At 33.7% G+C, this 26100-nt stretch overlaps 1 protein-coding gene across 1 annotated transcript in view; it reads left to right on the top strand.

Moving 5' to 3' along the window:
- Positions 1-11984: 11984 nt before the first annotated feature.
- Positions 11985-26100, top strand: part of LOC146537915 (uncharacterized) — a 30341-nt gene continuing 16225 nt past the window's right edge. The window contains exon 1 of the mRNA XM_085188239.1: positions 11985-14453. Within this exon, the coding sequence (XP_085044365.1) occupies positions 11985-14453 (2469 nt within the window). The remainder of the gene's footprint in view (positions 14454-26100) is intronic.

Here is a 26100-nt window from a genome sequence, read left to right as displayed (position 1 = left end):
TAATTGTTATGTAATTTGACAGTTCTTCGTAGCTTAGGTGACAATACTATAATACGGTATCATCGAGCTGGTCTGATGATGGAACCAGAACATAAATAGTGGAACTGAAAAGAGAACCTGAATAGTGGACAAGTGGACTTCAAACTTAATAATAAGTTAACGAACCCAACAAACGTTCTGTCTGGAAACAATAAGCAGAAGGATCACCATAAACATAATATAAATCAGCTTCACGCTGTATCCCGCACACAACAGGGTAAGCAGAGGGAACCTCGTGTTAAGGTATATATTACAGAGTAAATAATGGTAGATTAATTCCTAGAATACTAGCGCATTGGGCCTTGGCATTTCAATTATTACGCTCAACGGCGATCTCTAAGCAATTTCATTTGATAAACAACCCCAGGCTATACAGTTTGTAATCTATTTGAAAATTATATAGATGCACGTGTAAACTGTAGGATCAATTTACGAAAGAAATATTCCATAAATATCAGAACAGTCGGAGAATAGAGAACGGAATATCTAATCACTGAATACTAAGAAAATAAATGCAAAGTATATTAAAAAAATGCATTAAAGGAAGGCTATAAACATTGGTAGTCGTGGAGCAGCGGCAAAGCATGTGACTGTAAACGTGACGATTGTGGGTTCGATTTCCACTTGGAAGATTTAAAAAAAATCATTTTTCGTCACTAACCACACGATGTTTTAAAAATTAGGCGGTGCATTAGAAACGGAGTGTCTTAACACTAGATACAGCGTGAACCACCACAACATTTTTTAAACGGTTTTACTCACCCCGGTTTGGCTCACCCCGTTTGTTTATTTATTTGTATATTTGTTTGGGTCAAATTTAGTAATTGAAATTTAACCCTCTTCCCGTTAACCGATTGATCTGAAATTTGGTAAACGCTTTTGATTCTGGTGACAATACAATTATCCATATTCAATATTATTGTGAATCCAAGATGGCCGCCGCTACAAGATGGCGGACCACTTAGTTTTTTTCAATCCCATCAATATGGGCATCAAATGTAAGGGCTTGTCAAGTAGAATTCAGTGCACTATACAAAATCAAAATCAAAGATGGCCACTGCTACAAAATGGCGGATAATGTAGTTTTCAATCCCATCAATATGGGTATCAAAATAAAGAGCTTGGTAAGTATATAGCGGTTGAGATGTGATACCACTATTTAATATGATCTTATTTATTTTACACTAAATGAGTAAAATTAAAAATCCAAATTTTGTGGAGAAATTGTCCAAATTTATTAAACTCACAGATACGTGAAGAGAAAATGATCACAGAAGGAAATACAGAAATTTAAATAAATACCAATAGAAAATACAAGCTAAACTAGCACGTAATAGCAAGAAGTTAAGGTTGAGAATTGAATGCAAGTTAAGAGAGCAATGGATACACAAGTGAATGTCGCAAGCGATTCTAGCCGACTCCTTAAACGTGGCGATGCTAGCTAGCAGCCTACGACACGCATAGCAAAAAAACTCGGAACAGGTTTGAATTGTTCCAATGCGCTGCGTGCGGATGATTTTAGTAAATGTAATAATATTAATTTAGAATAAGTAATGTTCCCTACAAGTATAATACAGTATACTATACAAAATTACAATATGAATCTCCCACCTAAGTCAAGATCTGGTATCCTGTCGAGGACTGTGTGGCTATAGGGTGGCTAAAAATGAGACGTCGCTAGGGGTACCACCCAAGTTAAGGTAAAAGGTAAAAGCGCGCCGAGAACTGTATGGCATTAGGGTGGATAAAAATGATATGTCGTTAGCGTTTTCCCCTCAAGATTCAGGCACATCTTGTTGTACATAGCCTTGCCCCTCTATTGGACCTCTGGGGGGGTCGATCGTAACATTCTCCATTAACCTTGCAATAATGAGGCACTCAACGAATTGAATAGCATGAGAAATAAAAACTAAAAACTTAAAAATAAAAAAGTAAAAAAAAAAGTTTAAGTTAAACGGTTTTATATTGCAGATAAATGTACTAAAAGCTAAAAAATAATTTCATAGAAATTATGATTACTAAAATAAAATCGTGGGGACACTTGCTACTTACCACTAGGTGGGTGAAGTCTCATGCCATGTCTTTCGATTGTAGATATTGGACGTGCCTCACGATTTTATTTTAGTAATCATAATTTCCATGAAATTATTTTTTAGCTTTTAGTACATTTATCTGCAATATAAAACCGTTTAACTTAAAAATTTTTTTTTACTTTTTTATTATAAATGCCTACTTAAAATGAGTTCTTTCCTTATAACTTTTTATTTAATTTTTATTCTACGCCACTAGGATAAAGTTCTTGACCGACATTAGAAATGGCCTTTTGAAATCTCAGCAAAGAAACTTTAAGTTTCTAATGTGACACACTTACTTTATATCAAATGATTTAAGTTTTAAAAAGTATAATTTCATTTATAATGGGTGTTAAAAATTATTTCACAATGCGTTTTTTTGTATTAGTATTAGGTTCCCTCTACCTACCTATCTATGCGGGAACAAGCTTGAATCTACATGACTAGAAGATTTCATAATAGATAATTGAAACAACTCATACTTTATTTTCAGCACTCATAAAAGTAAAACTCTAGCAAAGAAATAATATCTAAAACTCATAATAATTATATCGATAGCCACAATCAAAGAAAATTATTCATGCCATTGGAACAATAAAAACTAAGAGTAATAAAAGTTTTCAATGCAAAACAAATTTCTTACTGAGATCCATCTATAGAATTCGTTTGCGGTATTATTATGTAAATCAATTTGGTCCTTTATCTAAAAGATATTCGTTGGCGCCGCCCTGGCTCCGTCACTATCAGATCAGACCTTCAATCAACCCACTTACACTCAGTTTGTTTTACTTGTATTATTTGTTTACTTTAGACAGTATTTAACTTTGTGAAAATAATCTTAGTTCTTATTGTTAATGGCGAGGAAGTTGAAATACTTTTAAAATTTAATAAAAAATATAAATGTAGCGGGATTTGAACCGGCGCCTCTTGGAATCAGTGTGATTGAAACCCCGTAACATTCAAACGTCAAACGTTCGTTACCTAGAAAGTATATTTTTTTCTAATTGTACATACTATGAATAAATGCAAGGAATTTATAATTCTAAAACTTACTATGACAAATGATTCTCTATATAGATCTCATATATTGGAGAAATATAGGAATATATTGGCTGAATTTTAGGCTAATTTATTTTGAGTGCGGACCTCACCACCGTGCTATATCTACCAGAGCGATAAAAATGAAAATAAATGAAATATAATCATTCCCTCGAGTGAGGGACCGTCACGTTTGCGGAGTACGGCACTGACAGTGCGGGTCCCGAACGGCGACTCCATGGAATGCTAAGTAGTTTCGTCTCTTTAAATCCCGCTTTTATAATTTGAACCGTATTTTTAAAGTTATATAAAGTTTCATTACTCTCTTTATAATACTAAATCCGCGGAGAAAGTCGTGAGCTGAATAAATTATAACATCACTATTTTGTTTGTCTAAAAATAGCATTAAAAAAGTTTTATTGCCAACCCTTTTCTATTTTTTAAAGCCGTAGTGGCGCAGCGGCACAAGGGTGTGACTGTAACGCGACGGTTGTGGGTTCGATCCCCACTTGAGGAAGTGAAATATTTATTTACTTCGCTCTGATGTCGAGGTAAAGCGCGGTGTTGAGTTCTGTAAGTAGGACATATAACTATCATATTAAGCGGAGCAGGAAGACGAAGTTATTGTTTAAATACTCATTTTTCTATTATCCGACCATTTCCGGGTTCCCGGCCAAGATATTGCATATTTGATTGCCGAACCAAATGCCGCACTTTGTGCTCCTATTAGACATACGTTTTTAATAAAACGTAGAAGATATATAAAATAAAATAATGTATATACCTATATACATTATTTTATTTTATATTAAAAATGTCCAATATCGAACAAAATAGTTGATACATGAATGTAAAATATGTTATATTTTGTAACAAATTAAGGATTAGAATAATCAAACCTTTATTCATGAAAGAATTAAAAAATATTTTCAAGGTTGTTAAATTTGAAAAATCTTGTAAATATTACACCACAGTAACGTTAGAAAAAACATTTAAAAATACGTATAAAATTTTTAACGTACCAGACGGCTTAAAAAAATATTTTTCTATTTAAATATGTTAAAAAAAGAAATAAAAATTTATAAAATAAACCTATGGATATATTTTATACAAGTGACTTTTTATAAAGTTAGGTCAAACGTTGAATGAATAAAAGTTTCAGAATATGAAAAAATGTGAATTTTATAATAAAAAAATATTTAGCAACCAGCTACACACCGCGACAATTGCGCCCAATTTTCGCGACATGCGTGTGGAATGGCGGAACTCAACGCTGCACTTTGTCTTGTTACCAGACCAAGAAAACAAAAATAATACATTTTCTTAATTTAGATTTTTTTTTATTATCTAAGTCACAGTAATATGAATATCTATTCAATATTCGTAATATGAGTGAATTGACAATCCCCACATTATTATATGATACTTAATTGTCACAGAACTCCTTGCTAACCTTAAATTTTATGCGGAGAGTAAAAGGTTTTTTATTGCACATAAAATTATTTTCGTAACGGCGTCGCTGAGGAGCTGTGTGGTATAAGGAGGAAGTGGAAGAATGTTCATTTTAATTTGGTTGTAATAATTATATATTTGGTTGACAGAGACAGCCTAGTGTTAAAACACTCCCACTTTCCGTCGAATTCTGGAGGTGTTGCGTGTTAAGAAGCGGCGCTCAACACCGCGCTTTACCCCGACGCCAGAGCGAGGAAATGGAAATATAAATTTAAATAAATATTTAATTTCCTCGAGTAGGGATCGAACCCACAGCCAGACGCGTTTACAGTCATACTTTGTGCCCCTGCGCCTTGACTGGCATCTAATACCATACCATAATATTAAGTTTCATATTACGTTGATTAAGTTTCATTATACGTTTATAAATATCACCGCTACAACGTATACTATAGACCATACACAGTACGTAGAAGTATTAAATTCTTTTAACAAATACTTGCTGACGGATATTGCCCTCATGTTTTTATTTTGGAATGCTGAAAATCGAGATTTACAGTAGTTCACAATTCTAAGCTCGTCTGTTCGTCGATAAACAAATCTGACAATTTTATTCCAATTTCAGTTTTTTTACATATTACATACAATAAAAACAAGTGTTATTCGTTGTCTTAGTATTGTCTTTGATATGCCGAAAGCGGCTCGGAGTTCCAATATTGAAGAAAATATTTAAAAACCGGTCAACCGCGAGTCGGACGCATACCGAGGGTTCTGTACCAATTTTATGATTGTATGTCAACGGGAAGTACAATTTATAAGACAGACAAACTTCGATTTGTGGATGTCCGTTCGTGGTGGATCTCAACGCCGTGTTTTGTCTTGCCAGAACGCCGAAGTCAGATAAATTAAAATAAAAGATCGAACCCACAACCATGCCTAATAATCAGACGCTATTCTACTGAGCCACAGAAATCTCAATCAATAACAATATTAATTCAAGAATATTACATTAAAACAATACCAATCTAGTAGGTATTGTAATAAAATTAGTCGATAGAAATCTGTTTAAGCTATTCACGCTTTTAGAATTTAACCTCGGTTTGTGTTTGCTGAACCAATTTAGTCACTGATATATTAAGTTAGAAACCTGAATATTGAGTTGGAGAACTAAATATATCAAATACTAGCGGCCCGCTCGCGGTTTCACCCGCGTGAACTATGTTATTATTAATTTCTGTCTCCATGACTACGTCCTAGTGACGTCTATGTAAAATTTGAGACTCCTAGCATTTGTAGTAACGAAGTTTCATACAAACTTTCGACCCCAAAAACAACCCCTTAGAAGTCGAATATTGCAAATTCCCGTCTTAGCGAGCACCTACGTCCTATAAGTAACTCCTATGCAAAATTTGAGATTCCTAGCACATGTAGTTTCAGAGATTTCGTGATGAGTGAGTGACCTTTCGATTTTATATATATATATAGATGATGAAGAAGCATTGTAAAATTAAGAACGATATAAATAAATGTAATCATATTTTTTATTTCTTACCAGCCTTACGTTTCTTTCCATTTATCAGAGTAAGTATGGCATGCCATTAATTGAAAATATTAAGATTCTCCGTTTTGTACTCTTTGCAGGAATTGGAGGCGTAGACGATATCAATAACATGATTCTACTATTATAGAATTCTATTACTATGTTGTAGAATTGAAATTGATACTGAACTCTCAGTGGCAATTCCAATAAGCACTTGACCATTTCTTTATTTTAGTATTTTGATACTATAGATAATTGGTCTGTATCCTTTACTATTTTTTTCTTATTATTTTGCTCCCTTATCATAACTTTTAACTCATAATTTATATGTGAACTTGAAAATATATTCGTTTGTATATTAGAAGATAGATAGATACCTCTGGCTAAATCTGATTTTTAGATAAAGTTTCTTTAAACTTACATTTAAGATTTGAAACAAGTTTGTCCTAAAGGCTACATGAAGTGAAAACTGAAACAGAAAAAGAACGTGAACGGCTCGAGGCTGTTTTAAAACAATGAAATAGTACTTAAGCGTCATTGTGAATTGAAAGATTAGAGTAGTTAGAATTTTGATGTGACGACTTTTTCATTTTGAGACATTTCTATTGTACAAAAATTAAAAAAATACTAATTTATATATTTTTTAAAATGTGTTCAATATTCTGTCGAGTGCGAGTTAGACTCCCCTAATTAGGGTTCCGTAGAATGTAACGGATTCAGGATTGCGGGTCAACGGGAAGAACAACTTATACTACTACTGGAAAAAATAACAATGCGGGAGTGGGGTATGACTTTAATTTATTTCTCTTTAGGATCGAAGCTACAATTATGACGCTTACAGTCAGAAGCAACTGTTTGAAGCTACAAAAAACATTGATTTAAACTTAACGTTCTTTTGTTTTCTGGCCACTCCACCATAAAGCGTAAAACTAACAAAACACCATATATAAATTGTAATAAATATTCAACTGATTGAATTTAAAGAGGTAACCGTTTCAATTAATAGCATATTTAAATACGGCCTCATGACGCGAAGCATCTTAATTGAAGATAAACTAATAATATTTGTGGAGACTAAATTAATTATGCCCCAGGAGTATACCCAAACCACACGATCACTAACATTTCAGAATACTGGATCAACTCCTGGATTATCTTAACCTCGTTCAAAGTGGCTTTAAGATAAAGGAATGGAATTCTTATCATATTAAACTTAAATATAGCATTTCAACGAAATAAAATGGCCGTTAAATTTTGAATATTTTACAGTGTTTATATAAGTGTATCGTTCATTTGGTGGATCAATGACGTATTTGAATTTTTTAAAATATTACATTAGACGCTATCATAGTTCAGTAAATAGTTTTTCGTTGATATTTATTTAAATTTTAAAAAGTATTTACATCGTTGTTGCACCAAACGAGCGATATATCAGAGAAACCAATTAGATAAGAGTTAATTGTGGAATGTCTTGCGTTATCATTATCAGAAGCATCTGATAATTGTTAAAACATAATTTAATCAAGTATTTAATCAAATTAATTTATCACTGATTAATCAAAATGATAGTTTACTTCTTGTATTCGATTCATGGGTTTGATTTCTTCTCGGGGGAAATAAAGCAAATTGTTGAAGTATTGGGCGTTCAGTTCTGCCACAATGCCCAATTCCTCAAAAAATTGGCGGAAAATGGATAACCGAAGTGTCTTAATGAGCATCAGAATATTTTAGCACTAAGTTCCCAGGTTCCCTCTGCTGCCTTGCTCTGCTATGTGCGGGATATAGCGTTAAAAATAATGTTATGTTTATAATGTTAATAAAATATAATTTATATTTTTATGTTATTTGTTTAATATCATCTTCATTTGAATGTGAAATAAATCTAATTAATATTATGCTAAAGCAACCTAGTCGACGTAAAAGCGAGAATGCACACAAAAGAGGAGCCATATTTTCCTGCCATCTTTTATATTTATTTTTTATTGTGTTTTTTTTACTGAGTTTTATAATTTACAGCAAAGAGAAATCCAGCACGTCATATATGAGGGTATTTTCGTAAATGAACGGATATCTTTTTATTTTATGATAGTTATAGTTGTTTAGTAAATTATAGCTATAGTAGGCAGAGGGAACCTGGGTACCTAGTGTTATGTCACTTCTGTCCTCTACTTTTTTGCCTCATTACCAATGATTATTACTTGGCTCTGGTGTTGAGGGAAAGAGCGGCGTTGGGACCCACTTCGCACGCAATACCTCCAGAATTCTGCGGAAAATGGGGAACGGAGTGTCTTAACAATAGGTTTCTTCTGCCTTCTGTGTGAGAAATACACAGTGTGAAGCTGATTTTTTTGCTAACTTAACCAACCTCTTTTAAAGATAACAAAGTCAACTATAGCTAATATCCAAGTAAATATATATTTAAGCAATCGTTAACCTCAAAGTTCGTGAGCATGCAAATTTAGTCCCAATTGGAATATCGGAAGTTGAGCACAATTCGAATCTCTGTGTAAAGACTATGTTAAATTGAATCATCAGCATAATGGCGTTCGTTATACCAAAATTAACTAGAGTAAATCATCAAAATCAAGATTCAAAATAATGTTTTTAGAAATTTTTATAATTTTTCCTTTTCCCTGTTCCCCACTTGGCGAACTGGATATATAAATGAAATAAGTCATTTCTTGGAATGAGAATGAAACCTACAACCATTGAGTTTATAATCAGATCCTGTTCCATTGTACCATAATAGCTACAATATGGAAGATTTGTTTCTTTTTTCAGTCCGACACCATAAAATGTAACCTTAATTTTCTTTTAATACGGCCGACATTTTTCCACAATCCGGTGAATATAAAACGAGGTATTTCTAAGTGATTGTCGTCTAGATTGCGGGTATAATCGAGTTGCGCGGGCTGCGATAAATTGCGTTAGCTATCAACGCTAAGACAAACTTGCATAAACGATTTTATTACCCAACTGACAGTTTGACCTTATTTTACTTCGTATTTTTGTAGCTTCACGCTGTATCCCGCATTTAGCAAGTTGGACAGAGAGAACTGATGTTCAGACACTCTATTCTCCACTATCAACCCGCCATGCCATTATATACAGAAAAATGAAGCCTTTATTTTTGTAAAAGTTCTATTTAAAATTATAATATTTTTTTTAATTGTTATATTTTTATAACTTAAAACATTATTTTTTTATGATTACGAAAAAGAATATTCATTATGAAAGGAAGTTATGAAAAGCGAAAATTAAAATATTAAGCTTTAATTCGAGTTCATAGTCGTCGTTCACCCAAGAGCAAAGAAACTCCAAAATTACGTTTACATTTAAAATAATTCTGCATAATCTGTAATATACGACAAAATGAAAGTGGACGTGGGAGAGGTCCCAGTAGAGTTCATCTTAATTTAATTTTACACGAACACGGACGATACGGTGTATTCATGATTTAACTTTGGCGTTCCATTTATTGTAGCTGCATTATTTTAGTATTCTTTTTAATAAAAAGACAGCTATTTGTAGAGAACGCAGTGTCCTAATTCCAGGTGGTGTCTACTTACTCTGCTATATGCGGAATAACGCGAGAAGCTAAAGCTGCAAAAGCTCCTTTATAACTTAACCGAAGAAATTTCTTAATTAGTTTAACGCCATATCCCACACATAATACTTTAGGCAGAGTAAGTCAAGTGTTAAAACACTCGTCCAATTTTCGAGACATTACGTATTGAGAAATGAAACTCAGTGCCGCAATTTGTCTTTCTTACTAGAGCGAATGAATAAAAATAATTCATAACTCCACTAGGAAATCATTCCATCGAGCGGGAATCGAATCCGTAACTTCCTTACAGTGAGACCCTAAGCCAATACCGACGATTGTTTTATTATCTCTCAAAATACCATAGATTGAACTTGATTGATTCGAACCCACAAACATCACAAACGACGTTTTAATTGTACCACTAAAGCACTAAAGCAATCCCACTGCCATTTACAGCACAGTCTAAGTAATACGTAAGACCATTATCTTATTATAGGCTTGTCAACCCCAGAGGTAGCATCAACCTTGTTTTAATTAAAGTACACTGTATAAGCAAATAAGTTGCTCTATTAATATATACTAATAAACATCTATTGTTTGTATGTTTATTACAATCACATTTATTTAACTGATAGAGAAAGATACTTTGACATTTACTAGATACTTATAAATGTAACTATTGTATGTAGGTAGTTAGCAAAATAATAAATCAGTTGTGTCACCGACTCGGCCTTGTTTTGTTGCTCCCTTATATATTAATCTTTAATTACCGTAATATCTAACTGTAACAACTATATACTCTTATATATAAGACACCGCCGTCGTGGCGAAGAAGCATTGTGAGTTCTATTAACACTAAGTTCTCACTACCTATCCTGCTTACGAGATACAGCGTGAAGCTAAAAAAAAATAAAATAAAAGGACCATCGTACCGTAGAGGGACAGCTGACAGTAAATGCCTTGGTTGGGATTCGATTCGAGGGAATAAATTATTTTCATTTCAACGTTCTGAATTCTGATAGACAAAGTTCCGCCAGTCAACACGCATTTTGAGAGAAAAACGAAGAACTTAACACTACGAATTAAATAAACAAAGACCAAAGGAGTTTTTTTTTTATTTAAACGAAAAAAAAAAGAAATATTGCTTCATTCTTGTCCTTCACTTTCTGATTATATCACATTTGTAGTACGCTCCGTCTATTTCCGCCGTGTTAATCTTACTCAATTTGATTTTTTTACGGTAAAGAAATGTTAGTGAAAAAAATCTCTTTATATTCTTTATACACTTACGTAGTGATTAATTATAAAAATGCGTTTTATATGTTTTATTAAGTGACTTAAGGGCACCGTGGTGCAGTGGTACATCTATTTGTATATGCGATGATTGTAGATTCGATCTCCAGTCAGAGCAATTCATTCTTTTAATTTTCTATTAGTCTGTACGGGAGAGTGATTCTGAGTGAAGCTGAGAAGAATATGGTAAATGGACGATAATTTCAAAAAAATATTTTAAAACATAGTAATTATAAATACTGTTTTTAAATTCGATCAGATAAAAGATAAACTAATACAATGAAACTTGCGAAATATCCAAGTCCAAGTCCAAATATCTAGATTATACGAAAACAGTAATACAGTACATCTGTGTTTTAATAAACACTGGCTTTAATGTGTCGTTCTTAATAGTCCGGCTGGTCTGAGATTAGTATTAGTAATTTGGACAAAGATAGCTAGTATTCAATATTGTCATTATTGGAATTATTTTTTATTAATTTTCAGCTTCACGCTCTATCCCACATATTTAAGAGTAGGATTATCTCGAAAATTGGACGAAAATTCATATCACTAGGTTACGTTACTTACCCTACTACAGGGTAAAAACTATAAATCTGCTTATATCCATTCCTCCTAGTGAAAATCGAAAATACAAGCTTCATATTCACTTTTTGCGAGCCCCACTGCGTCACTACGCTTCAAACATTAAAATGTGTAAATAGAAACAAAAGTCGTTTTACTAAAGAAATGTAAATGAAAATTACAGTTAAGTTTCTTAAACAGTGTCCTAAAAGCGAAATTATGTTTGTAATTAACGCTAACTTGTGGGGCAGCAAACAGTCGTTGTAATTGGATTAACTAGAACAATTTAGCAACACTTACACAAATGAGAAATAGAGTTCGACTTTGGCACATTTTGTCAAAATATCTCCTTAGTTATATTATAATAATAAATATATATTATATATATATATAATATATATTTGGCAAAAGATGGCACAAGAGTAAAAAATAGTGACGGATGCCAGGAGGACAAGTGCACTCCCAACACCACGGGCGGAGATGTTGCCCTTCGAATCCGCAACCGCCGTCGTCAGAAGACGACTATCGCACTGCGGCTTCGACTGCGGGTTCGGAGGAAGGAATGTCAGAGTCGGAAGGGCCGGCTTTAAGACCACGCCGGCGCGCCGACATCCCACCAGCGGAGGGTTTGGAGCCAGGAGCGTCGAGGATGCTCAGCAAGGCTCCCGCTACCGGTGGTAAAGTGCCTCGCATGAGATGGTCTCAACAGCTGAATGAGAGTGTCATGCGTGCGTACTATAGGGCAACAGAGGGGGGAACTAACCTCACTGCGTATCGTTCAAGGTTACTGTCTATGTTTCAGGAGCTTGAACCAACAACGACCGTTACTGCACAGCGACTGTCGGACAGGGTGCGGATCATTCAGCGACGTCATCTGCTGGATGAATCCGTACTGGAAAGGCTACGCTTGAGCTTTCAGCAGGTCAATACTACCAACAACAACAGTTGCGACATCAGGTCACAGTTCCAGCACGCCAACATTGAGTCGCAAGGTAATATTGAGTTGTCTGTTAGTGCCCAGGATGATGAGCGATTGAGGAGAAGCTTGAAAGATGCTATTTTGGAATATGGTTCCATTCCGGTAGATCTCAGACCAAAATTACCTCGTTTGCCTATGCATAGACGTAACATAGCGCTAGTGAGGATTCTAGATCAACATTTGCCAAGTCATTTTAACAACTGTAACGATATTACTGATACGCATTCATTGTTGTATTGTGGTGCTGTAGCTGTATGTCGTGTTGCTGGTGTACAGTTCCCAAATAAAGGGGGTACTAAGGCATCAAAGCATATGGTGCCGGCATGGCAGTACGACACTGAAAAGCGTATCAATCTGACTAGAATCCTCATTGGCAAGCTAATAAGTTTCAAGTCGGGTAATCGTCGACCAAGGGTCATGCGGTTTGTGGCGGAAGCATTTGCTGGAACAAATTTAAAGCCCAGTGAGTATATGGCTAACGTCACAAACCGTATTGACTTTCTGAAACAGAAACTCTATGCATTGGCAAAACGCATTAGAAGATATAGAGAACGATGGGATCGATACAATCAGAATAGTGCCTTTCAAAAGAACCAACGGAGTGTATACAGGAAATGGGAACGTTCTGGGGATAGTGTGGTTAATTGCGAGATTCCGAATCCAGATGCTAGTGCTGATTTTTGGCGTAGTATATGGTCGGCTCCTGTTGAACACACTGAGGGTGAATGGTTTTGTGATATTGCGAAAAATTGCGAAAATATTATACCAATGAGATCTATAAAAATAAGCGAAATTGACGTGAGGTGTGCTATTCGTTATGCTAGTAATTGGAAATGTCCCGGGCTAGATGGGTTGCATAATTTCTGGCTGAAGTGGTTTCGCAGTTCACACTCCGTTTTCGCAACACAATTCCAGGATGCCCTTGACTCTGGATCGTTACCAACATTTTTGACAACAGGTGTAACATTCCTGTCATACAAATCCGGATGTACCACAGAGCCTAAAAACTATCGCCCAATAACATGCTTACCTACCATCTATAAGCTCCTTACATCTATTCTGAATAAAAAAATCACAGGACATATTGTTCGTAATAAAATTTTGGCACCGACTCAGAATGGGTGTAAGGCTGGTGGCCGTGGTACAAAGGAACTTCTTCTCATTGACACAACTATAAGCCAACAGGTAAGGCGGAACAGGAAAAATCTCACTACTGCTTGGATAGACTATAAGAAGGCATATGATTCAGTGCCACATACTTGGCTCTTGAAGGTCTTGGAGTTATATAAGATTGATATTACTTTGAGATCATTTTTGGAGGCTTGTATGGGACAATGGGTCACTGTCCTTCGTCATCTAGGGGAGTGTGATATTCCTGCAACGTCTGAACCGATAAGGATAAAGAGGGGTATATTTCAGGGTGACAGTCTGAGTCCTTTATGGTTTTGCCTAGCTCTGAATCCTCTTAGCACTTTGTTAGAGGATTCAGGTTTAGGCTTTCGTCTTCGCCGGGGGGGTAAGGTCATATCTCACTTGCTGTACATGGATGATCTGAAATTATTTGCGTCAAAACGTTCTGATCTTATGCGGCTACTAAAGGTAACTCAAACTTTTAGTAGTGATATAAGAATGGAATTTGGCGTCGATAAATGTGCTAGCATGCATGTAGTGCGGGGGAGTGTGATCAGATCTGATAATATTTGCATTTCAGATTCTGTTTCCTTCAGAACTCTTGGTGAAGGTGAGACTTATAAATATCTTGGAATGTCTGAAGCATTGGGTATTGATGAGCGGAGCATAAAGCAATTGGTGAAGGAGCGTTTCTTTAGCCGCCTGAAAAAAGTGCTTGGCAGCCTTTTATCTGGTGGCAACAAGGTGCGTGCTTTCAACGGTTGGGTTATGCCGCTTTTAGCCTATACTTTTGGCATTGTAAGATGGACACAGACTGAGTTAGACTCTGTAGATCGCCAAATACGTAAATTGTTGACGACATACCGAATGCACCATCCGCGTTCGTCTGTAATGAGACTGTATATCCCGCGTAAGTGTGGAGGTCGTGGCTTTTTGAATGTCAAGAACCTCCATAACCACGAGGTATGCAGTCTTAGAGAATATTTTCTCAAGATTGACGTGGATATGCACAAGGATGTGGTAACAGTTGACAAAGGCCTTACTCCTCTTTCCTTGGGCAAAGAGAACTGGCGTCGGCCTGTAGTACTTACTACTTCTGATCGCATGGCTGTATGGAAGAGCAAGGAGCTGCATGGTAGATTCCATAGAGCCCTAGTGGGCCAGGACGTGGATACTGTTTCATCATTATCTTGGTTACAGTTCGGGGATCTTTTCGGAGAAACTGAAGGTTTTGTCTGTGCAATTATGGACGAAGTTATCAAGACACGGAACTACCAGAGACATATTATGAAAGATGGCACTATCGACATCTGCCGGGCGTGTCATCGACCTGGGGAGTCCCTCAGACATATTGTCTCTGGTTGTTCTCATCTTGCTAATGCCGAGTATTTGCATAGACACAATCAAGTAGCCAAGATAATACACCAGCAACTTGCTCTTCAATATGGCCTTGTAGAATTGGAGGTGCCTTACTACAGGTACAATCCCATGTCTGTTCTTGAAAATAGCTGTGCTTTGCTCTACTGGGATCGGTCTATTATTACTGACAGGTATATTGTTGCCAATAGACCTGATATAGTACTAGTAGACCGAGCGGCGCGCCGCGCAGTGATTGTTGACGTTACTATCCCACATGATGAAAATCTCGTGAAGGCCGAAAAAGAAAAACAATCTAAATATTTGGACCTAGCCCATGAGATTACCGCCATGTGGGATGTCAATGCGACTATCATTGTGCCGATAGTGGTTTCGGTTAACGGTTTAATAGCGAAAAGCCTCGACCAACACCTTAAGAGGCTATCGCTTAGCTGTTGGATCAAGAACCGGATACAGAAGGCAGTATTACTTGAGACGGCACGTATTGTGCGGAGGTTCCTCTCTCTGGAGCCCTAGCCACCGATGGCTTGGACCCTTGTCCCGTCCTCGGAAGAGTGGTTTTTTTATATTTTTAAATGTATCTTTTTTATAATAATTTATATTTAAAAATGTAAAATTGATTTACTAATTTAATAAAAGTATATTCAGAATATAAATAATAATAAATAATCATTGTTAATATATGCTGAGGCCAGCCGTGGCACAGGAGCACTTGTGTGTGACGTGTAAACGCGACTGGTTGTGAGTTCGATCCCCTCTCGAAGAAGTGAAATATTTATTTAAATTTATATTTTCATTCGCTCTGCCATCGAGAGATGCAAGAGGATGGATACTTTGGAATTCGGTGGAGAGTGGGGAATGGAGTATCTTAGCGTGAAGCTGATATATAAAAAATATATTAATAATCAATAAATTATTATTATTAATAAACGGTCATCAACCGATATACGGTTCAGCGCCTCGCTTATAGGTTTGATTCCCTCTTGAGGGAATGACTTTTTTCATTTGTTCTCTCTCGCAACAATATTAGTCTTGATTGTCTTAAGCAATGCGTAGAGCCGGTTCTGCTACTCAAAAGCAGGGAATGGGAAGTGTCATAACCCTACGTCAATTTAACTTATACCTACCTACTAGAAAAGTTTTGTAAAGATCTTTACATACAAAAACAACATAAAAGGTTTAAATAAAATTATTATAAAGCAACTTAAACAAAATTTTAATTCACGACTGCAAATCCCTCTCATTCATCAAGAGGAGTTTCCACGTAATTAAGTAAGAATTAAGCAATAGCTCATTATGACGTAATAAAAAGCTTAATTTTAACAGCTTCATTTGCATTTCTCGGGAACTTTGTTATCAAGAACCGGTGCGGCAGCTTAGGTCATATTGTAGTTATTATCCGAAGGATTACGACTAGGAAAGGTATAAAAAACAATATAAAATATTTTAAATGTTATTCTTTTATTGTCAAAATTAAAACCCTGTTATTAAATATATTTATATAGTAAAATTCTTTCTTCATTTGGAAATTTGGAATTGATACGTCATTCAGTATTCTCAAGCAGAAAACGTACGTGATAGCTGGCGGATCTCAACGCAGTACCGCTAACAAAGAAAAGCATCAGGAAATATTAGCAATACAAAGTCAGTTTCGAACCTACAATTTATAAAATCTACCTAAACTCTAGGTAAAGGCAGCCCAGTGTTTAGGAACGCTGTTTTTTACTCTCTGTCCAATTGTCTTACATTTTATATTGGATGGAGAAAACTAAACTGCCATATTTTTTTAACTTCACTGTGTATATTATAGAATTGCAAGAAGAGGTACTCGTAATCTACTCTGGTCCACACTTTTCGCCTTATTTTTGCAACTGTGAAGCTCAGGAATCTTCGTATTTCCTGAAGTATATACCAAATACGCATTAAAATCGTCTAAACTAAATACATATATTTCAAGGATAAGGAACAAGCTGCCCCAAGTATAATGGACAGATGGTTATTAATATTTAATGCTCCTATAGATTAATATAAAATGGTTTTATAATGTATACTAGCTCTTTGTCCAGTAAAGTAGAAAATCTTCAAAGACCATCAAACATTCATTTTGCTTGGTACCATCTTCTTTATAAGGATTTTATTCAGATTATCCTCTTAAATCATGTTTTAAGATGGATTCCTTTTTTCTTATTATAGAGCTTCGTAAATAGAAGTAGAGTTTTGAAGTTGTGATCCTTAAGCCTAAAAATACATAATATATTACAAAAATATATTTTAAGAAAATCTTTTACGTATAGCCATGACCTAGCATTTACAGTCAGACGTGGTCTCATTGCGTCACAATGGCCTTAAAAAATAATTTTAATATTTAAAAAGTTATTATAAAATAATTATTTATAAATTTGTGTTGCCCTTTGAAATGATTTGCTAATATTTTTATTTGAAAAAAAACTTTTATTCATTAAGAAACTGGAAATTTAGTTTAATATCGAGGAGCCCTTGATTGTCATATCATTATTACAGGGCAGCCCCTGAAAGGACCTATGGAGTAGGGATATGATATTTTATGACTAAGTTTTGCTAACCACGCTTTGCTCCTTAATTCATAATGGTAATTTTAAAGGACTAGGTAAGTAGGTGACGCAAAAGAGAAATTTAATCCTACTTTTACAAAACTTGACTATAACTACGTTTTTTACATTTTAAAATATTAACAAAATTGAATTAAATGAAATTATACATGTGATATTGAAGCTTTTTAAAATAGTCCTCCGAGCTTAAACTAGACAGGAAATATTAACAGGGACACAAGAAGGTAGACGCTATCGTAGCTCGTAGCTTTTTAAGTTACAAAATATTATATAAAAAGAAGAAAAAAATCATTACCTAATATTAACACGGTAACAAAAGAAATAACTTAATAAAATGCTAAATGTAAACTATAAAATTCATCTCAGCTTTATTGGCCCCACTGTATAAATTACTGGGGTTAATTGAGTTGGGGAACGATTGGGGACGAACTCGAAACGATTTTTAATTTCACCGGCGAATGCAGTAATACGGAACACTGGCTTTTTATTATACATCAAGAACAGATATCACGGGATTGGACAAAGTTGTGCTCAAAATTAATTTGAATATTTTTTCCTTGTAAATTTCAATATCTTATTTAGGATTGTTATGCAGCTTATCTTGGTATTGGGTAAAATTGGGATATTTGGCCCTTTTTCATGTTTTTAGCATGGTTGATCATCACCAACTTCATTTTATCTTCTATTAATTTATTTTGAATAAATGAATATAAATTAAATATAATCATTTTCCCAAGTCGGGATCGCAAACGCCGCGTTAGAGTTGTCACGTCTGACTGCGCCACGATAATAATAATTAGTTAATTTCATAATTTTTTTCTGGATTTGAATTTACTCCTAGTAAAATATAAATATTTAACAGATTTTATATATGAAAGTAAACTAAAAAATATTATTTTCTACAATAAAATTAAGAGAACACAGCCTTTAGCGCCCCTTTCTCTTTAGCTACTACGGATAAAGCGTGAAAGCAAAAAATAATAATTGTTGGTTTGTGATTTTAGACTTGGGTGAGTTGAGTGATGAATAAGGTGCCAAATGCGGAAGGGTTGATATAATTTATAAATAACAAAGTACAAACGGGAAAAGTACGCTTTTATCAATGTCACTGAAATATATCTTCCCTTGGAAGATAGGCTGAAAGAAATATAATATGAAGAACTTACATGCCATTTTTAGTCTAAATAAAGATAAGTCACTACCACTGTGGCTTGCGTAGCAATTTCAGCATTGTAAGTTAACGGGAAGTATAATTTATAAAAGTTGATAAACTTAAGTTTGCGTCCATATGCACTCATTATAATTATGTTGACTTAGAAGCCTGATTTTTTTCTGTGCATCAAGATATCATAGACCTAAATATTTCATATTAATTTCTATTTGATATCATCAATTCCTATCGTAGCCATACTGATTGGGGGCACCAGGACGTCCTCGGTATAATTTTTAGTATAACAATAGCTCATGTTGCATAATTAAAAGAATAATTACATAATTACACATTAAAATTTCTTCGCGGCACTGCGTGGCGTACAGTTCCGCGACTCACACGTAACTAAGAACAGAAGCGTCTTAATGGGGACGGTTCTCTCTGCCTACCCTTCTATGAGGATTACAGAATGAAGCTAAAAGAAAGTATTCAAATCTTTTCATTTCACCACTTGACCTATGCAAAGAGCCCTTTGTATAGACAGAAAGCAAGGCCTTGTTCTTTTACCTATCATATTAATATCTATACTAAGAGTAGCTGGTTCTACTACTTCAATGTTATCTAAAAGAGATTTTGTGGAAAGATATGATTTTAGTTTTAACACTATAATGAGAGCTGTTATAAATAGATATACTTAAGAAATATATAAATGAATATTAATTAAAAAAAAATTATTAAGTTTCTTAATTGATTAAGAAACTTAATAAAATATTTAAAATATTTAAAAAATTTAATTAAAATAAGTCATTCCTCTAAGTGAAAATACAACCGTCACGCTTTGCTATGATCTTCATTAAGTATGGTGGTTTTCATACACCACAAAACCAAATATTGTGTATACATTAAGCACATATTAGTGTCTAGTCACTCTACGTTGATTATAATAGAGTGGTTGGTGGTTTACAAAAGTGCACTCTCATTCATGATATTTGTTCATAATATTACTTTTGGAATTGAAAACAAATAGAATTAATATTCCTTTTTTCGAAATGTCTACGCTTTATACATATAGTTTGAAATGTGGCGCTTGAAGTAAACAAAATTTTAAGCCGAGTTCAAATCCTGGCACATCTATTAATATTTTGTTAGAAAAACTTTACCAGAGTGAGAAAATTAAAATATTACATGTTTGACTTTCTCATGTGGGAATCGAACCCACAAGGTTTACAGTCGTAACGGTTGTACCACTACGCCACTACTGTTCAAATACTCTATACTCTGTCATAGTTATAATATAAAACTGCTATATAATAATAAATTGCTAAAATATCCAATCATATCAAAAGTATTCCCCGATAATTAAGTTTGACCACAAACCCCTTTCAGGCTGGCGTATTCATTTGGAGCTAAAATGTTGCTTGAATATACCCAGCAGAAATACATTATATACGTATATATACAATGTAAATTTCCTATAGTATAAAAAAATACTTGAACTTGCGCCACACAAATGTTTGTCTGTCTGTTCCAAAAAGATAAAATATGCTTTCGTCAGAAAAAAATAAAATTGTACCAAAATTCTAAAGGGGTATTTAAGTATTCTTTCGCGAAAGTTAGTCTTTTTGCTATATTGGCCTCACTTATGAAATAATTTTTCCTCGCTGTTCTGCTACGAAGACCACCATTACCCAGTACGTTTCCTACAGTTTGGGTACAGGCAACCTTACCTGAACTTGACGCGATATCATTTGCTAAGCTTTGAGCGCTTGTAAATGGTTTATTTTGTACCGATTTTAAAATTTGTCGCCTTTCTCTCGTACTGAGCTTCTTCGGAAGAACGGATCTTTCCCTATTTTCAACACTACCCATTTCTTCTCGGTTTTTTATAATTTACTACACAGTCGAGTAATTTAACTTTAAATTTGACCAGATTTGGCGATAACTTCAACCTTCAATCCGGAGTAAAATAATTTCTTCACGCGTCGATAACGACAGTTCAAATTCTTTCGGCATGTTGGCTTCCAGATTTTTTCTGAACACTAAACAAATGTCTCGTTATTAGAATACGTTTCCCGATGTTCACATGTATACATACAATGTTCACATTTTACTTAAAGTGACAAAATGTCGCGGGAATAACATTGTATCTAGGGAATGGTTGGTGTGCAAATACTTAATTGATTTTAAAAAAGGTGTTTTTACCATCTAATTTTTTTATTTCTGTTTTCTAAGAATTTTTAATAATCAATTCTAAATATATATAGATTAAGCTATTAAATACAATAATTAACTAATTAACTGAAATGTTTTTCTAGGTGTACTTTTTACCCACTGTATAAGCGCGATGATCGATTGTGGATTCGAGTCCCATTTGGAGGAATGCGTTTTTTTCATTTCCCCGCTCAGGTTGCTTGAGAAGACAAAATAGTATATATATTTATTGACATTTAGTTGATGTAATATACCTACACATTATATAATATATAACCACCAGTTGAGACTCCACCCAACACACAATGCCCGAATTCGGCGGAAAGTGAGGAATGGAGTGTCATAACACTAGGTTCCCTCTGCCTTCCTTGCTGTGTGCGGGATACAGCGTGAAGCTGATTTGATTTTGATAACGTTATATGATATATTGAAGCGTTATTTTAACCCTCACCAACTAACGCAATACACCGCGGCCGCATAACTCGATAATACTCGCAATCTGACCAGTAATAACTTGGTTGAATCTTTGAATTCTCGGATTATGCAAGATATCTACAGACGCGACACTTTATTAAAAGTCAGGGAAGAAAGCTAACTTAGTCACTTCAAGTTTATGCAATATAATAGAGCCTTTTTTTTCAAAGGTCAAATCAAGGAAAGTTTAATAAGAATAGGTTTTTAAAAAGAAAGTTACAGAGCACCTAATGATGAGTGACTACATTCTTTTTATTATTTTTAATATTTATTTAAAAAACATTACACAGTATTAGATAAAGTAAATAAAAGTAATTGTGTATATCATAAATATTCCCCAATGTTTTGAGATTTCAACCCACCAACCATCCGGTCGTCCGGTAAGAGAGAAAAAGAGGGAAAAAATTATTGCTTAATGTCATAAAAAGAAGAAATTTAATATTGATAATTTCAGATCTTATCAAAAAAAGTAAGTTTCGCTGCAAAATCCAGGAAATCAAAATTTTTGCTAATTTTGACCTTGAATTGGAAGGCCCAATTCCATTAATTGTTAATGAAATATTTCATTATTTTCAATTTACAGGTGTGGTGAGACGAAGCGTTGCGTTGAGTTCCGCCATTCAAAATGAAAACTCCTTGAAAACTTGGACGAAATGTGGGCAATGAAGTATTTTATTCTTTGAGAAATATAGAGACTATAATAAAGCAAGTTAATACAATAACATATTTCATATTCGACAATAAATCCAATAAGCTGAATATAAAATCGTGAGGAAAATCCAAATTGTCCTAAAGTGTATAATAATATCGTAGTAAAATCTAATTTGTGGGTGTTCGATCGAACCAATAAATATATGAAAGTGTGGTGCGAATTTCCAATACTTTTAACCTTTTATAAAAAAATATATACATGCTATCTGTGTGCTGCAGTTGAAAAGTTGTTGTTTCTAAAGTAATGATTATAGATTCGATACCTGCTGGAATAAAAGTTTATTTTTGAAAAATATAAGCTGATTGAGCCTTGAATTGAATTGAATTGAACTGGTAGCGACGTCACGTGTCAAATCTTAATTTTTGTGTTATATAAATTAAAGTTAAATCAGCTTGACGCTGTATCCCGCACATAGTAGGGTAGGCAGAGAGAATCTAGTGTTAAGACATTCCATTCCCCAATTTCTGTCGAATTCTGGAAGCATTACGTGTTGAGTGGCAAAACTCAACGCCGCACTTTGCCTCGATATCGGAGCGAATAAATGGTAATATAAACGTAAATAAATATTTCACTTCCTTAAGTAGGGATCGAACCCACAACCGTCTCGTTACAGTCACACCCTTATGCTGCTGCGCCACGACGGCTAATATATTAAAGGTAAAAGAAAATTGGCAAGCTTCCTGAATAAGAATACAAAAGTATAAGTTACCAAGCAGTAAAAGATTGAAAAATTTCGTTGTCACAACGCTGTTCTTGATATGAGGATTTATTCGCTCTAGCGAATCTATGAGAATAATAAATCATAAAAAGACGCAGCGTGGTAGTGAGTTCCGCCATTCAACACGTATATCTGTTTCTTAACAAAAGATTCCTATTAAAAAAACAATGAAGATATTTTTGTTTTTTTATTAAGAACCTTGTGTTAAAAAAAAGGTTCCCATTAAAGATGAGGGCAGGTTAAAATAAAGTTATTACAATTATAAATTACGACATCCCCTTTAACATTTAATATGGAAAATTTTAAATGAATACCTACATCCAATAAAAGGAAGGGTCGCACTATAAATATAGTTAGGATGAAGTCGTAAAGAACATTTTACTATCAAACTTCTAATGTTTTAGCTCGAGTAGAAATTTAATATGCAAATTGAGGTGTTTTATATATTTCTTTATATTAAAATATATTTTTTATTTAGGTATACATACATGGATTTGGAAAAATCTGTAATAAAGTGACTCGGAATTTATGCTTTATTTCATATGGCCCTGTTTTCATCATAAAAGTACATAATTAAGAAATGAAATTTAAAATCTAAATATGTGTACATATAATATATTTTCACGATTTCTATATTTTGAACTATGTCATAATCGGTGACATCGCGTGTCATGCTAGACCTACCACCTATACCACCTTTTAAATAAGCTATTTTAAACAAAAATCTAAATTCGAACAAAATTTGAAATTAAAATACTATACATATTTTTTTAATTTAATCCTATAATATACCTAAATAATCTCCCTACAGATCTCATTTAACAATAAGAACGCAAAATGAAATAACATCTTACTTAGTTCAAAATGAATGAAGTTCCATATTTTATCTACTCGTATAAACCACACGGAAACAGAACTTAAATATAATAAAATATTTATCTCATAAAATAGGTACAAGATAATCTTCAGTACAATCCATCTTTGTAATATTTGTATCTTTTTTCTCTCTTTTCTTGTAAGAGACAAATATAAATAGACAATGAGAGAAAAACATAATCATTATGAATTATGTTATGTTTTTCTCTTAAATCTTGTCGTTTTTCACTGTGAGTTAGATAAATTAGGTAAGGAAGAATTAAGTACAGAAATTGGAAATTACCGTACTTACTAGAAAATATATAGGTTTTTTGTCCAGCTACACAGGTGCGAGGCCAGAAGACACCTTAGTGTATCAATACTCCGTTCAACGGAGTGAGTTAACACTTCGTTCTCTATGCACTTCGTAATTTTTGAGACCTCAGTCGTCTTGTTTGCAGTCAGACAACGTGCTGCTTGGTCATGACGGAACGTTATCACATAATAATAAACCTATTAATGGTAGAAAAATAAAAATGAATAATCTGACTAAAGGTTATTTCCGTATCAAAAATCCTAGCACAGTAAACAAAAATAAAAACACAGTCTTGATTTTCCCATTCTGTTCCTTATATTCTTCTATGTAATAGGAAAATTGGATGAATATTCTGTATGAACTTTCAGCTCGCGCCTTTGCTATAAGATATCTTGATATTTTATTTCACAAGATATTCTCGTGAAGTTGTCTTCTATAACAAGGGAATATATATATATATATATACCCTTGAACTGATATATATATATATATATATATATATATATATATATATATATATATATATATATATATATATATATTATAGGGCGTATTTGTATTTTGCAAGTAAAGTAACTTCGTCATAGCTGACACTGAATTACAAAAAATATAGCAGGAACTGTTACCAAGAAATCCGTTTTTCTGACATGACATGACATTGATCTTGAACCTGGGTCCTATAGAAATATTTATTTTAAATATAAATTTTGAGATTTTGTACTATAACTACATCTAGGAAATGAAAATAACCTAAATATCCACATGTCTCCGAATGTGGATTGAATCCAAAGCATAGCGATCCATGTAAATGAGTAAACGTGTTAGTGAAACGCACTAATCTCAGGAACTAGTGGTTTCATTAAATAAATATACCTATATTGGATAGCCCATTTATCGAGGAAGGCTAAAGGCTATATAAGATTACCTAAAAACTAAAACTGATACATCAATTGACAACAGATTGAAACCAAAACTTTGAAGATATGCCAAATCGAAATTATTTCATGAAATGAATGTAAATATATACAGTAGTTTAAATTTATAATCTATTAATATTATGTTAATAAGACCTTATATAAATATTATTCCCTTTTAACACAATTAGTTGTTAATACAATATATTACGGTAATTCCCCAATGTGTTACGGTATTAATGTTTCAGTGAATTAATGGCAAACAAATTAAATTATTATACATTTATTATAGGGCTTAATTGAGCTGAAGCTTATATTAAATACTAGTGACTACCTGCAACTTTGTATGCATGGACACGTGCTACTATCATATTATACTTACCGTAGCAATATAAACTTGCAGAAAGTAGTTGGCTAAAAGAACATACTCAGGGTTACCTGAGTAGAGATCAAACTCTCCTTAAAATCATGACAATTATAGTCAGACTGCTGTGTTGCTGACTGAACGTCACGTTGAAACGCTGAAACGTCACGTTGTTTTTTTTATTTGTCAATGAAAATTTCCCACCATATTAAACATCTTTTGCTAAGTCGATATTTTTATATTAATAATAAGAAAGCTGGTAGCTAGTAAAGTTGTTTATCAAATATTCTAAGTCATTAATTTCTTGAGCCATACAAATTGCCAATCACGTAGAATGTTTTACACTCTACAACATTTCATAATTTCTTATAATTTTGCTGGTTTGTTATGATTGTTCAATATATATTTTAGATCTTCAATTTTTATATTTCAATGAAAAATTCTCATAACGCTCAATAACTTTTGTTACAAACGCACTTAGTTATTTCTTATAGTTTAGCTGGACTAATACGGTACATCAGATATTTGTTCAAAATCAAATATATAAATATCCTACCCACGCTGAACAATTGAAAAAAAAATTTTTTCAAATCTATCTAGTAGATTATATATGCATGCTTTTTTATATTACCAAATGATTTTTTCATAAAAATATTATACCTAGAAAATAAGATTATAAAGTTATTAATACCGCTCATTCGGTGCAACAATGACTTTATCACATATTTTTTCCCATACTGTTCATATATTATTAAAAATCTATAAT

The sequence above is a fragment of the Heliconius melpomene genome, chromosome 7 (genome assembly GCF_056956725.1).
Source record: "Heliconius melpomene rosina isolate 202511_hmr_F chromosome 7, ASM5695672v1, whole genome shotgun sequence".
NCBI classification, from domain to species: Eukaryota; Metazoa; Arthropoda; class Insecta; order Lepidoptera; family Nymphalidae; genus Heliconius; species Heliconius melpomene.
This window is presented reverse-complemented; position numbering and strand designations above follow the sequence as displayed.